General features: G+C 33.4%; 1 protein-coding gene across 1 annotated transcript in view; it reads left to right on the top strand.

Moving 5' to 3' along the window:
- LOC124352691 (neuronal acetylcholine receptor subunit alpha-7-like) overlaps positions 1-19,367 on the top strand; it is a 71,612-nt gene that overhangs the window by 34,823 nt on the left and 17,422 nt on the right. The window contains exons 2-4 of the mRNA XM_046802285.1: positions 10,771-10,907; positions 12,122-12,276; positions 17,530-17,713. Coding sequence (XP_046658241.1) covers positions 10,771-10,907; positions 12,122-12,276; positions 17,530-17,713 — 476 coding nt within the window. The remainder of the gene's footprint in view (positions 1-10,770; positions 10,908-12,121; positions 12,277-17,529; positions 17,714-19,367) is intronic.

The raw sequence follows: 19,367 nt of genomic DNA, 5'->3' as shown, positions 1-19,367 counted from the left end.
TCTTGAGAGCTTGTCCGCGGTAAGAGTGACTATAAAAAAGAGAGAATGATAAATAACCACGTAAAATCAAGGAATGGTTTCCAAAAAGGAACCTTCTACACAGTATATGCCTTGCGTTAAATATGGTTAGTTAATCTGTAGAGTTAAGAAATCTTACAAGTTTATAGTATAATTGATTTGAAATAAATTTGAAATGCCTTCCTCGTTAAACTAATGAATGAGCATTTATGATAATTAGATCATTCACTAATTAAACGAGATTATCTGAATTTTCGTCTTCACATTTTAATTTTAACGCTATTATTTACATTTATACACACAAGTGTTCAAATGTTTTAGACTATCTTTCAGTTTTATCTGCAAATTCATATTCTTATAAAGTAAAACCCTTATAATAATAACCGTATCGCGCCGAGCTGGAATTTTATATGAATCGTAATAAAATTCATTAAGCTGCTTGTCTACTACTATCCAGGAAAATATTTTATGCTAAATCTGTTTCATAAAATTAAACGAAGAAAAATAGGAGTATGTGGATGGAAAAAACGTGATTATTGTTTTATTTAGCCTTCTTCTTCACATAGCGGACCACTTTTGACTCTGAATTGTACAATTCTTTACAATTGCAAAAATAATCGAGATTCCCGTAAATACTCTTGAGATCAGGCTGAAACTGACATAGATTCCACTCTTGTGGCATATCTTGCGCAAAGGCCACTCGATAATAATATGTTGAGAGAAACTATAGAGTTAAAGACCATAATCTCTAAACTTGGCCACACTCAAAGTGTACAGACTACTGAACAAGGATAATATACTTACCACAAGGGTATCACTAACACACTGGTATTCGCTTACACTATTAAGCTAAAGGTGGTAAACCTCAAATACCTTACATATTCCTGTGGCAAACACTTGTAAGGATTGAATTCTCTTGTAATTTGAATGTACAGACCTATACGACTTTCACTACTCAAAGTATTTCAGTGTAGTCTAAAATTGTATTACTAAATATTACTCTCCACATTGAGAGATAATAGTCTCAATGAGTTGTATAAGATATGTTTTGACGCTGTGTGGACTGCAAAACTTAGAAGAAAATGATTGTTATTGTTATATCGTGTACAGTAATAGTTCGTATTATAAAATAGTTGCAATACCAATCATAATTAATATATATTTTTTATGTAGGTAGATCAATCACATCCACCCTGTGTAAGCTGTTTTTAGTACTAATTTTGTATAAATAATATATTAAACTAAGAGTTTTTTTTTTTTTTTAAATAATAAATTACTGTATAAATATTGCTTACAAGGCAAACTAAAATGAAGTCCTAATTCGACGTTCTTAAACCTTAAGAAAAAGCAGATTTAATTTTATTTTACAGTGATGAATGTCTCAGATTGAAGTTAATTAGATTGGAGTCTGTATTAGGCGGGTTCATCGGTTCATTTTCTTGGTTTTGCTTAATCCTCCCTCTTATATCTACTTATCCTTTGGACCTTCTTGGAAATTAGAGTTTCAGTATGGAAGAAAATATATATAAAAAAAAGGAAAGTAATAATTTTAAACTTAATTGGTAAATTATCGAGTGCATTTCATAATGTTTTTTTATGTTTCCGGTATTATTACTGCGATGGGGATATTGATGAGGAAGTATCTATTTAACTTTAACTGTAGATTTAGACTGTTATGGTTTTTTCAAAAGTAGGCGTATGTGTACATTTCTTTATAGGGACAATTAATTACTAGATTATGTTACCAGAAATCTCTTAGACCGAGAGTAAATTACTTGTTTAGTGACAAAAAATAGACGCTTTACGACCGAAGTAGATTTCTCAGAAGGTGTGTGTGCACTGTATAGTGTCTGGATTGGAACAACTAAATAAATTCAACCATGCCGTAAGAAATATAGTTTGTTCGAACTAGAAGTATTCATACACGCGTAATGCGATTGTTGAACTTGATGTTATGATTTGAACTATCTTGAATTTTCAGTCAATGATTTAATTCTGGAGAAGAAAGCGGAATTGCTGGCTGGTGGTTGAAGGGCAGTATTCGTTAATTCTCTATTGTCACTCTGTCATGCTATAAAAAAGTAGGCTATATATGAAAACGTGAGATTTTAAAATGCCTTCTCAAGACATTTATACCTTTCCTTCGATTGCTCCTGTAACAAATTCAAGCGAAAAATAAATAACTGTTAGAAATATGTTTAAAGGAAATATTTTACTAGATAACATATTTGATAAAGAAGTAAACTGTACAAAAACCATAGATAGATAAATAAATTAGGAAAATATTGTGGCTTTGTAAATAGAATTTACTTAAAGATCAAGTGTCTTACCTAGGATTTTTCGTTCCAAATTCATCGTAGTACGTTTATTCACCAACTACACAACTCCCTGGAAGAAAAAGCACAAACGAAAAGATGGGGACGTGTAAATGACTACCACACCTCACGAATAATCAATATCTAACACCTCATCTGCTATCGAAATACTTCCTGAAAACGTAATTTTGAAATCAGAAGTTGCGAAGTTTAAGGCTGAAGTAATTCTCGACCATTCCATCGAATCAGACCAACGACTGCTTGAATTTACAGATGCCATATTTACAACCTCGTAAACATCAACACCAGATCAGACGTCGCGTCGTACTCCATTGTTGTAAATACATATCAGTACATACTGTAAATGCAGAAGTACAGAAACAACTTTAGTCGAGGCGTTGGAGAATAGCTGAACTCTTAAAAGAAATTCACGAGTTAAAACGTCCCGAGTTACTGTTAATGAGATATTCTAAGAGAAGAAACTAAAAGTATCGAAAGATGTATTGAAGAGGAAAACATTTTTTAATTGAAAATGAAATGCCTACCTCTCTTTCTTTAACTAAAGAACGTCTTAGTTCCAGTATACCGGTCTCGAATAGTTCTGAGGTGCTTGCGGGACTACTCAAAGAAGGTGAGAGGGGTCAGTTTTCATCACAGTGAAAAAAAAAGAAAAAGAATCCGAAAACAAGAAAATATAAAACAAAATTGCTCCAAAACTAATTGTAAAACTCAACGAAAAGTAGATAATAGATTATAGAATTTAAAAAAATAACTCAATTAGAGTTATTATTCCTGACCTTAAGAACGTCACAGTCGTTGGATAACTCTCATATGGGAGACGACTCTACGTCACACCGTAATCACTGAGATTTGTAAACCTGGCGCAGGCATGTTACATGTCGCTCCCTCGCTCTCCTCCAGCCCACCAGAACATTGTTACATGCTTCTCACTCGAACATACGACCTGGATGCCGGGAGGGGGATTCCATTTTCCGGAATATGGACGGAATAATTTAACAGTGTAAGAGATCATCAGATCTTGATAATTCTTTTCCCTTCAAGGAATGACCTACCTACAGAAAGCTCTATACACAATTATATTCTACTGGTGAACAACTTCATATGCGAGTCTTGAAGGGGTGAGGATGATTGACCTCTGTGGATTAAGAAAACACCACTTCAAGGCTCACGGCCTACACCTCATAGGAACGGGCAAACGCTTCCTGGCCAGCGCTATAGTGAAGAAGTTAGCTCGCTCCTCATCGTCTTCTCACAGACAACATTCCTCTGCAGTGTTGTCACGAAACCAGCCACTAATCCACTAAGACATACCTCCACGTACTTCGATAGCCACGCAGAGGCTATCACTAATGGGTCTCCCCGCAGGGACGCTGTTACAGCAAGCTGGCGAACTACTTTTGGGAAACCAACTCTCCGAAAAATAGCTCAGTTAAGCCAATGTTGAAATTCAAAACCATTGAGGCTGTTTCACCAAAATGCAGTGAGCTAGAAATTATTTTGAGAAACTTCAACTAACATATGAATAATTAAAAACTCACGTTTTTTTTTTGTTTCCGAAGACGGATTTAATGGCAAGAACATCGGTCTTCAATTCTTAACAAGAAACGACAAGAACAAAATGTAATATTCCCACAAAAAACAAACAAAAGAGAAAGAATTTGAATGAAGTAGCCGGAATCAAACTTCAAACGAATCGAAATTTATCATTATTGGCATTTACAGGTCTCCCAGTGAAAATGAAGATATGTTTTCATAAACCTCGAATGTCTACTGAGAGACGACAAAATTTAATCAAATATTTATTGCTATGGGTGACTTTAATGTTTTGAACAAAATTTACCCACACCCAAAAAGTCTGGAGGATCTTTTAAGGTTATTTTGATTTCAGTTGCTCGTTAAAACCCCTACGAGAGTGACAACCACAAACCAGACGACATTCATAACATAGCGGTGTCTGTTATCGACATATTAGTTTCTGACCACTATGGCCAAGAGGTTATAATTCGTTGGACTCAGATACAAAAGGAGTCCAAAATTACCAAAACCATAAGTAAAACAATGCCAGAAAATATGTATTTCATCAACTGAGATGCAACAATAAAATTTAATGATTATCTAAATTATTACTTAGACAAATATCGTCTTCCAAAATAAATTAAACAAAAGGAAACAAATGAACAAAAGGATCACAAAAGGAATTTTGATTTCAAGAGGTAAACTTTTACTCTAAAATAAACAAAGATTCTACAAATGACCTATTCAAATTTATTTATTTTCCTACAAGAAAACTTATAGAAAAGTAGTCCAAGCTGCAAATGCCTATGATGTCACAAAATCAGTTTTATTCTTTAAAAATCTTTCAAAGACAGTTTGGGGCATCATAAATAATAAAAACAAACAAAGTTTAGGTAATATGACTTATGTTGTTCTAAATACAGTTATTTACCTACAAATTTACAAAATCATTTGATTACACTGATATTACTATTTACTTGTATACTTCTTGTGTTATCGGGCGGTATTCAAAGGATTAAGGACGTTTACTACTGAGATTTACAGATCATTAACCGAATAAAAAATTTATACATCAATATCTTTGTAAAAACTATTTTTAAAATAAGCAAACAATAATCTTATTAGTTTCAAATGTTTTTAGGTTAAAAATGATGTTTTAACAGTGGGGAAAACAACGTAATCGTGGTGAAACAAAACTAACCAAAGATTAGGGTATTATACCATGATACAAATAAACTAACGTTGAACATCGTCCTTCTAACCTCAGGTCATTTTATCTATTGGAAATAATATTTGAAAAAAAAAATAGAGAGAGAAGAATGAAGTGGAAAGAGAGAAGTGAAAGGATATGTCAGTCCAGTGAGGTGTAGATCTGCAGTGCTTTCGCCTGTCAATCCAGAACATCAGTAAACCTTTGACAGTAGTCTATATGATCCAAATCGAACCGATTTGATTTCCTCTTGATAACAATAATATTATTACAATGTTTTTATTGTTAACCAACATATTATTAGAAAAATTTAATACTATTACTTCATAATTGTTCATTTATGATAGAGTAGCACATACCCGCGGCTTCGTTCACAATTTCTATGCAGCATTCCGTGTATTTGATTAAATAACTCCAAAGTCCATGGTGTTTCGAAGTTCATAGCTTTCATAGTGAAAACACTTGTGATGTAAAACGATGGGGTCCTATGATAATGTACAAATGGAATATATCATACCCCATCAGTTACCCATTTTTCAGAGATTAATCAGAGGTTAAAATTGTGAGCAATTCTTATTTCAGGTTTCGCATTTATAATACAAATAAATTATATTTCCAAAGCTATTTTACTCCGAGAAACAATATAAAGGGTCGACATTCCATTGAAGGAGGAACTCTTCTTATTCGAAACAACTATTTTCTATTATTTTATAAAAGAAAACTCATAATTAATTATCCAATAGTTTTTATTTTTTCACACGAGGCCTTTCAACATCAAAGACGCCATCGTCAGGTGTGAAAATATATAAATTATTGGAAAATTGGATAAATTTTAGAAAATAATATAAAGGTTGTTTCGTGAAAGGTTTGCACAGTTTCAGAATATGATAGTAGACACAAAAACAGATTTGCATGTGAATATATGTCCTCACTCGCTTTTTTTAGTGTCTGAATGTCCATATCTGTTTTTATTTTTAAACTCATCTCAGAGGTCGGAGCAAATAACTTGACACTGAGTTTCAGCAAGCCAAAATCTGCATTTTATCTGTTATATTTCGTGAGATTCTATAACAACATCTTCAGGAAGTAAAATAACGATAAAAATGAACAATAAAAACAACAGATAAGAAAAAAACAACCAAATATCAATACGCAACTAAAGCATTCAAAATACCAAGCTGTTATATAATTAATGAAACAGAACGAAATTCGGAAAAGTCATTTTTATCTTAAATTTAAACCAAATGGGTATTTAGATTTTAGAATAACTGATGAGCTTGTTCCAGATTTTTTTGTTTTAACATATTTAAATTTTATTTAGGACAAGGGAAGGCCTTGTTAAGGCTTTTAAGATCACAACACTCATCAATTTTGTTTTTTTTTTTTTTTTTTTGTGCTGAGCAAAATGTATGGCAAATGGCTTCTCCTTGTCTTTATGACAAATATCAAATCTGAGCCCTGTTATTCTGATTCCAAGGTGATTAGATGTTTACTAGATGTATTGTTCTTACAAAATGTAAAATTAGTTTTATAAATTACATTCATAGAATTACAGTTTACTTTGTCATTGATGGAATATGTTAAACCAGTTACGCTGCTTTTGCAATCCCTTGAGATTTCATAATTTTGCTAGAACAGCAACGTAGTTTGTTGCACGGTTCACATCCACTAGTAACGTAGTATAACTAGCGGTAGATGAAGTTAGTATATACAAGCGGAATGTACGAAAAAATAATTAAGCAGGGAAATATTAGGAATTATATATTTCTCTGTCTACAATTACCGTGTGAAACCAATCACTGAAAGGGCTGTAAAATTTCATCTGCCTGTCTCTATGTATATTTGCATGATATCTACGGAAACACGCCGGCCTATAGTCAAGAACTGTTGCATTAATTTTAATTTATGTATCAGCAACATTGTGTGTTAGATGATGATGCATGTCACTCCATGAGAATTGGCTGAGCGTTATCGAATATGTTTACATAGGAGTTATGGTTAACTATGATGGCATCGAAACAACTGCAGAATATACTCAAAAAGTGTAGTATATTAAGATTTTTACATAATAATAAATCTACCTGTTGACTTAAATAGGTTAATTATAAGGTAATAAGCTATAGATAAATTAAAAAGTTTTTGAATCTGAAGAACATGCAATAAGTGTGGTGGTAAATTTTATTACGGTACACTATTTCCTGATTTAGCTCAATGCAAATTTTTTAAAATTGATATTGGATATTGCGCTAACTACGAATGTGTTTAGATTAATACACTGTAACTGCTTCATTAGGATATAATATCGTCCAACGAATGTTTGTCTTTAAAGTTAACTTCGATATTTTGGGTAAATTTTCCATATGATTTCATTTTGAACAGAGCAGGGAAATTGACAAAATGGTTTTTTATAAAAATTATTGATTCAAAAGGCTCTTGATAAATAATAGGGTAGATAGTTTTCTATCTTTTCTATATAAAGAAAATGAAAATTTGTTCAATCAATTTGAATTACCCATTGTTCTGGATCAGATTTTGTAATCAACGAACACATCCAAGGTAATTAAAGAAGATAATGTAATCTAATTGATATATGTATATATAATCTATCTTATTAGTAAACTATCACCACGAAAATTACTTGAAGTCGCCCTCGGAAAAAATTAAGGTAAAGTTAACGACATATTCCACGTTTTCATCTTGTAAGGCACTTTTTTCAGTATTTTTTCAAGATTTGCACCTGCATGATCTTCTAATGATCTCTCTCTTCTAATCTTCTATGATATCATGCAGGTGCAAATCTTGAGAAATACTGAAAAAAGTGCCTTACAAGATGAAAACGTGGAATATGTCGTTAACTTTACATTCATTGTTTCCGAGGGCGACTTCAAGTAATTTTCGTGGTGATAGTTTACTAATAAGATAGATTATCAGATTACTCACGTAAAATCTAACGTCTTGAGAATAGCGAGTTCGTTACATTGTGTAACTTTAGGTAACGATGTACATTTTATAATTCTGATTTGAATTTCTTGTATATTTATTTAACAGATTGTAAATCACGCGACATTAGATACTTGAAGCCATAATTAAATTACAGCTCCGTCCAGAAATGTAAATAATTAAATGAATTTAAATATATTTATTTTAGATAATCGTGGGACCTATACTTAAATAATGTTTATCAGACATGAAATTTTAACACATTTAACTAAAACAAAGCTCTAAAACAAGAGAGAGCATGTAATCATTCGAGGTTGAGTAGTTACTCATATTAATAGTTAATGTTTAACAAAAGTTTGCAATATTTTAGTTGGTTATAAATCCAGCAACAGACGTTAAATAAATGTATCTCTTTGATACTTCAATAGGAATTAGTTAATGCGGCGAGTCGGGCCAGTGAATCCCACTTTTGCTGCTAAATGCGTGGGTTTAAAGCTTTTCGGTTTGTTTAAGTCCATAATTGTGAAAAAATCTCTTTATTGCAACCATTTCCATTTCACAAAACACTTTAATTGTAATGGCTTTTATTAAAACAACAATTAATTGATTGAAGGTTTGCTAACGCGCAATACATTTCCGACTAAATTGTGTTTTCATTTTCCAAGAAATGTGGTGTTAAAAAAGTATCGGAACATTTGTTAGTTTCGTGGGTTTCATCTTCTGCTTTTTATTCTTGATGAAAGTCGCCAGGTTTTAATACAAAAGACATTTTTTATTCTTCCAAATTTAATTTATTTCAAAAGTGCTTTCGCCGGTTAAGTCATCATCAGTTAGTTCTGATGAATCCTTATGATAAGTAACAACTAATTGATGATGCCTTAACCGGCGAAAGCGCTTTTGAAATAAATTAAAAGTGGATGAATAAAAAATGTCTTTTGTATTAAAAATTCGTGGGTTTGAAGAGATTTTTATTATGCTAGTACTCATGCTTCTAAAGTATAATACAATGACAAGCTGTATCCATTGTTTACTTTTTCAGAGGTAGCTGATAAAGGTAGTGTTTTATGAACCCAGCAGTTTTCGTTTCTTAAAAAAATGGATCAAAGTATTTGTATTAAATTTTGTTTGAAAAATGACAAAAGAGTCAAAAAGTTATTTTGAATAATGGGAAATGTTGAATAAGCCCTATTATCAGTCTGCCTATTATTAATTAATAGTTAATTAATTTTTACCAAAATTAAAAGTTGGCTATGGAGTCAATAAAACGTTATGTGTAGAATTAAAAGTCTATTTTGTGTTTATCTACTTTTAATTTACATTGAACAACCATGTAAATGACAGTTACATATTTTAAAGTTGGTTAAAACTTAAAGTAATGCTACTTATTTTGTTAAGGCTTATAAAACAAGAACCGACGTATAAAATAGTTTAATTCTGAAATATCTTAGCTCATATCATTTAAACTTTAAAAACATTGGAAAAAGGATATGTATGAAATTACTTGCACCACTTACATTTGAACCCTAACCTTTAGTTTGTAGGCAGATTCGTATATATATTTAATTCACACTTTTTTAAGCTTTTTATGGATTTTTCTCCTTATTTTTACCTTTAAGATTCAAACTATCTCTTTTAATAATTACAGTGTTCGGAATAAACAGCGTTGGTTTACAAAGAAACTGTCAGAAGCAGAGCACAAAAGAAGTTGGAAAGGTTGTAGATTGGAGACATTACAAGAGAGCAAGCTGTTATCCTGATTGTGGTCCATCAACTTCCCAGCGTGATAATGATGGCTATGAAAGCAGAATTGTGCCAGAAGTTGAAAGAAGAAATGACAATATTGTTCATTTGCCTGAGTTTGAAATGCTTTGAAAGATATTGTAAGAATATAAAAAAGTTGTATTTAAATAAAATTTCATTTTCATTGTAATTGAATAACGTCCGATAAATCGATTATGCAAAAATATTTCGTATTGTTGTTTCATTATCTGGAAAATAGTAAATCTGTAAATATTTTGTTAGGTCTTGCAGGGTAAAACATAGAACAGATACTACATAGAAACTCATCTGCCTGTCAATCCATGTAACTGTCTCTCAGGATGATATAGGTCTGTATTGCCCATTCCTCTGGAAAAAATATAGCAGTTGTAAAAACTACCCATTGTATAAAAGCTATATCTCACAATTACTATTATGTAAAGAAAACAATACTAATTTTTCTGTCTTAAGGCAGAATACTAAATTTACACTTCCGTACACAATACGTGCATCTATAAAATATGATATATTTTTTAGATTATATGTTAATCTAAAAAACATATAATGAAAGAGGACAACAATGTCACATTTTAAGATTGCTAATCAGTATGTCATGGCTAACTGTAACCCACAAGGTATGCGTATCACTAACTCTAAAAAATCTAATACTGTTACAGTGCTGGCAGATGAACAAGAGTACCGGCTCACTAGGTATCTCATGGCTAACTGTAACCCACAAGGTATGCGTATCACTAACTCTAAAAAATCTAATACTGTTACAGTGCTGGCAGATGAACAAGAGTACCGGCTCACTAGGTATCTCATGGCTAACTGTAACCCACAAGGTATGCGTATCACTAACTCTAAAAACATCTAATACTGTTACAGTGCTGGCAGATGAACAAGAGTACCGGCTCACTAGGTATCTCATGGCTAACTGTAACCCACAAGGTATGCGTATCACTAACTCTAAAAAATCTAATACTGTTACAGTGCTGGCAGATGAACAAGAGTACCGGCTTACACGGTATCTCATGGCTAACTATGACGCATCAGTCCGACCGGCAGAGAATTCTTCGGTCCCCCTCAAAGTCATTTTTGGAATATCTCTTCACCACATCATCGATGTTGTAAGTGTGACCCTTATTATATTATTGCATAAGAACACATTTAATTACCACTGTTTACAATAGTTAAAAATCACTTGCTTACAACCTTATTAGACAGTTTTGTTTACCCATATCCTGAAATATCTTTATAAATTTAAAATTATTTTAAAATAGTTTAAATTTTTTAACTATTTCTATTATTTGGTATTTGTGATATATTTGACAGTTTTTTACACAAAATACTTTCTAATTAACTAAATCATTCGAATAGTACAATCGCTTGAAGGTTTTCTACAGGAAAATGATACGTGTTTGCAGGTGAGTGTTATTAAATTACATATGACGTACTAAAGTAAACCTCTTAAAACTCTCTTGGAACTTATTTTGCACATAGAAAGAAAGACTTACCAAATAAAATGTAATAACTGAACCGGTTCAGTAATAATTTGTTCTTCACTTAGGCTATGAAGCTGTAACCTAATGCAGCTATTGATTCGTTTTGAGTAGGACGTAGGACGGTTTTGAAAATAACAACAGTTTAAATAAATAAACCCAGTAAATAATTTGTTGGTTTTGATTCATACCATTGTTTCAATATTACCGTATTGTTAAGAATCTTAGAAATGTGTATGCATGCGCAAACCAAAATTGCATTGTTACTTATTTGTTATTCCACTTCCACACCTACATTGTCATTTGATAAATGTCCTACAGGAAGTAATTGTGTTACGTTTCTTTATAGTTAAAACTTATCGTGTATTTTAATATGCTCGATATATAGAAATAGTTATTTCATTTAAAACAATTTCATTATGAAATTTTAGTAACGAATTCAAGCAAACGTTTTTATTTATAGATCGTTGATTAATTTTTAAGCGGATGGAAAAACAGTAGACAAAAAAAGACAAATCATTGTTTTTATTTGGTTTTTTTGTTCCTCTTGGTCCATGTAACAATAACTAAAGGTTTGTATTGGAGTTGATATCTATTCTTGACGTTCATATCCACTTACCCAGACTTTTATATCCACTATCCTTGACGTTCATATCCAGTATTCCTGCAATTTATGTCTACTATTACTGTTTTTTATATCCATTATTCTCGTCAAATATATCCACTAATCCTATAGTTTATATTCATTATCATTTTTGTTTCCGTCTGATTTATTTCATCTTGTTTTATTTTATCATCGTCTTTTTATCTTGTTTAATTTATTTTATCTTGTACTGTTACAGGATGAAAAGAACCAGATCCTGACCACAAACTGCTGGTTGACCCAAATCTGGGAGGATCACCATCTCAAGTGGAACGCTTCAGACTTTGCTGGAATTAAAGTGATCAGAGTGCCTTACAACCGAGTTTGGAAACCCGACACGATTCTCTACAACAAGTCAGTATAAAAATGTATTGTAGCCTTAAATTACTCGCACATATTGTTTTACTTCATTGTTTAACTAACTATTCTTATTATTTTATACTGTCAAATTACTTTGATTACTAACACATTGAAATTTAAATGATTACTTTCATAACTTTTTTGTGTTTTTTGCTTTATTAGATAGCGGTGTTTGCATGGTAGGGTAATCAAGCAGTACTTTATTGGGAAAATAATATTAAAATATAAATTTACAAGGGATTAATTGTTTGTGTTTTAATCGAATGTGGTATGTAGTATTAACCCAAAGAGACAATAAATTAAGCAATGGACTTCTTTTCAAATGGTTTTAAGACCATATTAAGATATTTTATTGTGAACTGTATTATTCTTTATCCATGTTAAAGGTATATACGTATTTTAGTTTAATGAGAATAAAACAATGTGCCCAAGTTTAGTAACATCGGGCCGCAGTGTCTTTGATGGACCGAGAAACTTGCATTTATTGGGATATAGAATCGAACTGGTCAGAGATACGAGTCCAAGTGCCGCTTTGGCCGCAGTGAACCGCAACAATGTCATTGCCTTAGTCGAGGAATGCTTTCAGAGGCTGTAGACGGGTATCAGAGGCACGTTATACACTATACAGAGGCCTTGAGATCGTTACCGTAATACTATACTGCGTAAGCAACCCCTTCAAGCTAATAAGGGTATAAGTACAAACATTTATAAACGTTCATACAGTTCAAACCGTTTAATTTTAACTGTTAAGAGTAGGATCAAAATAAAAGAGCTTAATCAAAGCTTAACTATATTCGTAAATTACATTATTAACTACCTAAAAGTTTAAAAGAGAATTTAGTAATTTATTTAAACAACGAAATGCTTAGGTATCATAATGTTATACGTAACTAAGTGACCTGTGGCAAGTGGTTATGAAATATCAACTAATAAATATTGTAGTCATTTGCGTTTAAAATTATTCATACATTGCCGGAAGGTTGAATTGAAACGTTCGAGGTATCGAAATACCCAATGAAAGGCAACAACTGTAATCATTTATTTTATTTATATTTGTTTGTATTTTATTGCCAGTAGATATTTTAATAAATAACTAAGGGTCACTAGGCTAGTAGTGGTCACCTAGTCAGTAGTGGTCACTTACAGTGCAAAAATTGTAATTTCCATGGCTAACCAATCAGATTACAGCTCATTTACACTTTTAATGCATTCAGAAACATCTGTTTTATATACCTGTATTCCTATTTGGCTAGTTGCCAGTTCTCATCATCTGTGTGAAAAAGAACTTCAGGTCCACTTTCACATTATTTACAGATTTCTTCTCCATCAAGGTAAGAGCATACTCTTTTTTAATTCACGTAAGCATCTAAGTTTTGTAAATGAATTAATGAGTCAAAATTGGTTACAAATGTATAAATTTTTTGAATGTAGTTTATAACAGCAATGTTTGTTTTCTGATTTCTTAGATGATATGCCATTTTATGGTAGTGACCGCCACTAAAATGCAAGATGGCCTTATTTTAGTAGTGGTCATCCCTGGTGACCACCTTCGAATAGTAGTTTTTAATAGTGGTCACCTCGAGTGATCACCTCTGATAAATTAGTTTTTAATGGTGGTCATGTTAGGCGTTTTTAATTATTTAGCCTTGTTTAATATAAAAAAAAGGGTTTTGTTTAAGATAAATGGCTACAAAGAAGAAGATGTTCGCCTATGAGGAGGCAAACATGAAGGCCGCCATTGCTGATGTTAGAAATGGGATGAGCAAGAAAGCTGCTGCAAAACTACACAATGTGCCAAGGTAAGCACTTCTTTATTTAATACTTACGACTTAATACTTATTTTACAAACAAACTTGACTGAACTGGAAAATATATATATAGCCTACCGTTTTAGCCTATTGGTTTTCTTGTTATGATCGGCTTCTATTTTATTGGTTTATTAAAATAGGTTAGCCTAACTTTGTTCAATCATGTTTTTTCAATTCATGTTCTTTTGATTGTTACAGATCGTCTCTGGTGAGAAGAGTCCTGGGAAAAGTTCCAGAGGAAAGAAAGATGGGACCAGCAAACTGTCCTAACACCAGCCGAAGAAGCTAAACTTGAAGAATGGCTTCTTACAATTTGCGAAGAAAGGATACCCCATTCACAGGTCAATTCTTCTTGATACTGTTTAAAAAGTGTTTTAGATGGACAAAATCGCCAAACAATCTTTAAAGACAATCGCCCAGGATTAACTTGGTGGGAATCATTTAAGAGAACGTCACCCTAAAATTAGTGAAAAAGAAGCAGAATCTCTGACTAAAGCAAGAGCTTCTGTTTTCAGAAAGTCTCCATTTCGAAACTGGTTTTACTGAGGTCAAACTTTGGCTACAGAAAGAAAAACATTTTGATATTTTACAAGACCCGACTAGAGTATTTAATGCCGATGATGAGAGTGGGTTTATGTTATGTCCTAAAACTGGAAAAGTCATTGGTGAGAAAGGCTCTAAGACAGATTTTTATAGAGTTATAGTAATAATGAAAAAGAGCAAATAACAGTAATGGCTGCTTTTTCCGGTGATGGAGCTGTGGTACCACCCATGGTAGTCTTTCCCTATAAGAGGTTACCCCGAGATGTAGGGTTAGGAGTGCCAAAGTCATGGGCGATTGGAACAAGTTCAAAATGGCTGGATGAATAGTGAAGTTTTTTTTGAATGGTTGGCAAACCACTTCATTCCTTTTTAGAGTATGAAAAGATTCAATTGCCTGTCATACTATTCGTAGATGGCCATAAATCTCATCTAACAATGCATGCTAGTGAAGTATGTGATGAAAAAAGGTATTATTCTTGTGGCTCTGCACCCCAATTTGCACCCTATACTGCAACTGCTGATGTCTCAGTGTTCCGACCCTTAAAAAGCAGGGTGGAAAGAACATGTGCGTGAATTGAAATACAACAACTATCCAAAAAGAAGTTACAAGAGCAACTTTTGCACCACTACTCAAAGCTGTTTTTGATTCTAGAGCAAAACCATTAGTTGTCCAAAAATGGTTTCCGTGCTTGTGGACTGTATCCATTTTCACCAGATGCCGGTCGATTACTCAAAATGTTTGTCATCAAGGACCAATGTTGAAAACACCGACTATTGAAGCTAGTGGTCAAGAGACTGGTAATACACCTACCATAGACAATAATCCTAATCAAACTGTTGTGGACAACCAAATGTCTTATTTGGAATATTTTGAATCATTGATTGAGCAAACAACCTTAAACACAGTTCAAGAAATGTGGTGACACCTGGACAGGTGATGAAAAGGCACACGATTTATTCCATTTCTGGAAAACTCTATATTTGAGACATTGATTCACAGAGGACTGTACCAATGACAGAAGGTTGTAACAATGCTGGCAGGACTGTAACTCCCTTGATTGCAGATTCTACACCTCCACAATCTAGCAATATGAATATGAACATACCAATTAACTGAAGAAAAATGGGTCCAATTATACTCCCATTCAACCTGTTGCTGCATCTTCTTCTGCAAACAACATTCAATCAAGGACTAGTTTCTCTTGTAAAAGTACAAGTGTGATGAAGTTGCCAGTCCTTTCAAGAATACCTCTTGTATCCCAGGACTCCAGATAAAGACAAAAACAAACAAAATGTGAAGAAAAAATTAAGGTTTCCTGCAGTTGTGAGCTCTTCAGAATACAGAGAATTCTTGAAGAAAAAAGGACGATGCTGAAAACATGAAAAATGGATCCAAAAGGAAAGGAAAGCTGAAAAAAGAGGAGTCCCTGCAGGAAGAAAACTTGGAAGAAAGTGAAGGTCAAGATAAAATGCAAAAGGTTCCTCAAAAGGCAAGCAGTTAAAAAAAAGAAAGCGAAGAAAAGATGACTGGCATTGCAAAAAGTGTCAATCTAGCTGGAACGAGGAAATTCGGGACAGGATTTGCAACAAAGTGGGTTTGAGTGTGAGACTTGTAAGTGTTGGTTTCATGCTAGATGTGTTCCAAAAAAACACTGTGAGGACTTTGGATGTGGTTATGAAAGTGGTTATGAAATATCAACTAATAAATATTGTAGTCATTTGCGTTTAAAAATTATTCATACATTGCCTGAAGGTTGAATTGAAACGTTCGAGGTATCGAAATACCCAATGAAAGGCAACAACTGTATCATTTATTTTATTTATATTTGTTTGTATTTTATTGCCAGTAGATATTTTAATAAATAACTATATAAAATAAATATGTATATATAAAAATGCCAAAATAAACGAATTGATTTCCTTTTTCGTGGTATTAAAATACTTGTTCAATTACTAACGTTATAAAGTTAAAAGCTAAGATTTATGTGACAACATTTTAGTTTTTTCTACATTACACCAATAACCTCATTATTAACTAAGCGTTTATTTAAAATATTTATGTTATGCATTCCTTTTCGTCACGAATACTAAATGATGCATTATTAATTACATCTAACAATATCAAAGATAAATTGAAGATGAGAATGTCAAAAGCATCAAACAACAAACATTTGAATCATGTAATGACAGATAATAACATAAAGGACTAATAAACAATCCAATTTTGTGCTGGAAACTACATCAGTTTGGTAAAAAAAGCCAAGCCTTCATATTTGAAATCATATAAATTGCACAAGCCATATCATTAAATTTATCTTAATCACACAACGCCTAGCTTGATCGAATATTTATATACTGTATATTAAAATGCTGTGTCTGTAAAAGATTTGTAATTCCTGAGTAAACGTGAAAGCGAAATGCAGAGTAAAAACAAGCAAGAACTAAATATAGACTACCTTAATATGGAGTACACCAGATAAGTATTTTATATTTAATTTTAAAAAAAATAGTGTACAACCATACATATTCGAGTTTTGAGTGTAATTTGAAACCCTGTACCTCAAAGTTAAATTTTTATAATATAGGCATGCTATTAACTGAATTTATAGGAAAAGATTAAGAACTTAACGAATCCAAAAATACATGGGTATAAAAAGTATTAAATAACGAACATTTTATTTATATTTACCAAAAATTGTATACATATACAAATTAATATTTTTTTATTATAGCTCAAAGAGCTAATGTTTACTAGGATAATAAAAAATTATCATTAATATAGCAACTAAACTGACGTTTTGTACTAACAATCATTGCTAATGAAAACCGTAAAATTTAGTTTTAGCTGATTGTACGAACATATTAATCTGTAATACAATGTATTATGCCTGCGTAGTGCCGATTCGCAGTACAGTTCAGCTGTCATCAACACCAACGTAATAGTGAGCAGCAGCGGTGAAGTGGTGTGGCTGAGTCACGGTATCTACCGCAGCTCTTGTGACATCGATGTAGAGTATTTCCCCTTCGACATACAGAGCTGCAACATGAAGTGGGCGTCATGGACGTACGACGGGTACCAGGTGAGTGTAGAACATAAACACCAACGTAATAGTGAGCAGCAGCGGTGAAGTGGTGTGGCTGAGTCACGGTATCTACCGCAGCTCTTGTGACATCGATGTAGAGTATTTCCCCTTCGACATACAGAGCTGCAACATGAAGTGGGCGTCATGGACGTACGACGGGTACCAGGTGAGTGTAGAACATAAACACCAACGTAATAGTGAGCAACAGCGGTTAAGTAGTGTGGCTTACACCTTATTTAGTAATGATATAAACTCATTCCAGCGGTTTTTTTACAAAACATCACGATACAATTAAAAGTTAAATTTATGTTTATACAGGGTGGCGCAGAGAAACGGGAAATTTTGAAATAATCATATTAAACCAACGAACTGTACAATAAAGGTTTTAATGCTTGAAATGTGTTAGGCAGGAGTGGAAAATACATGAAAAATATTGGAAATAACAGTAAAGTTAAAGTCACTTTAAAAAAAATAACATCAGTTAAGTGCTGTCCAATGCGCCTAACACATTCATTCAATCGATTTAGAAAACTTATCATTGTGCGACGCAATGTGTTCTCTGGGATGTTGGCGACGTGTTCTTCAATCTGAGTCTGAAGCTCAAGAAGATTTCTTGGTCTAGTCTGGTACACAACACTATTTAGATGTCCCCATAGAAATAAGTCGCATACTGAGAGGTCTGGAGACCGTGGAGACCAAGTGACGTTAGCGTTCCTTTAAATTATGCGCTCCCCAAACAAACGCCTCAGTGCTGCCGTTGACAGATAGGCAGTGTGTGAAGTGGCTCCATCCTGTTGAAACCAGATTTGCTGAATGTCAATATCTGGAAAAGCATGAAGCCGTGGAGTAAACAATGCCTCCAGCATATGAATGTAACGTTCAGATGTGACAGTTACAGTAAAGCCGTTACCATCCTCAAAGAAGTAAGGTCCGATTATCCCTCGACAAGACACTTCACACCATAAAGTAACTTTAAGGCTGTGTAACGGGCGTTGATGAAGTTCACCGGGATTTCTGCGAGCCCAGTAACGCATGTTCTGCTTATTGACATGCCCATTTAAATGAAAGTGGGCCGCATCAGACATCCAAAGACTTTCGAGGGAATTTGCGTCCTCAATGATTTTAGTTAGTAGCTGTCACAAAATTGTAAGCGTAACTCACCGTCATTAGGTTTTAGAGCTTGCACAATCTGAAGCTTGTAAGGATAAAACTGCAGGCCGTGGAATATTCTTTGCACACTCCGACGCTCAAGTCACAATGATGAGGCGATTTTTCGTACAGAACGACGTGGACTCCTTTCCACTGTGACTCGCACTGCATCAACATTTTTGGAGGTTCGAACAGTCACTCACTATACACCCTGGAGGTTATTTCTTTAACGCCGAACCAGTCTCTTCAAAATTCTAAACCCGTGATGATATGGCATGTGAAGAGGGAACTCGACTGCGGGTAGGAATCTAATAATGGCGTCGGAACCCTTGTTGTGCAGCTGTTACACTGTAGCCATTTTTGTAACACGCTCCCACGGCAACAGCATGCTCCGCAGTACTCGACTGCCCCATCTCAACTAAATGACCGTTATTACTTGGCGACATGACTTCTGTCCCCCACTCCTACGAGACTTACAGGTGTACCAACAACGACTTCAAAA

This window comes from Homalodisca vitripennis, chromosome 1, assembly GCF_021130785.1.
Source record: "Homalodisca vitripennis isolate AUS2020 chromosome 1, UT_GWSS_2.1, whole genome shotgun sequence".
NCBI lineage: Eukaryota > Metazoa > Arthropoda > Insecta > Hemiptera > Cicadellidae > Homalodisca > Homalodisca vitripennis.
This window is presented reverse-complemented; position numbering and strand designations above follow the sequence as displayed.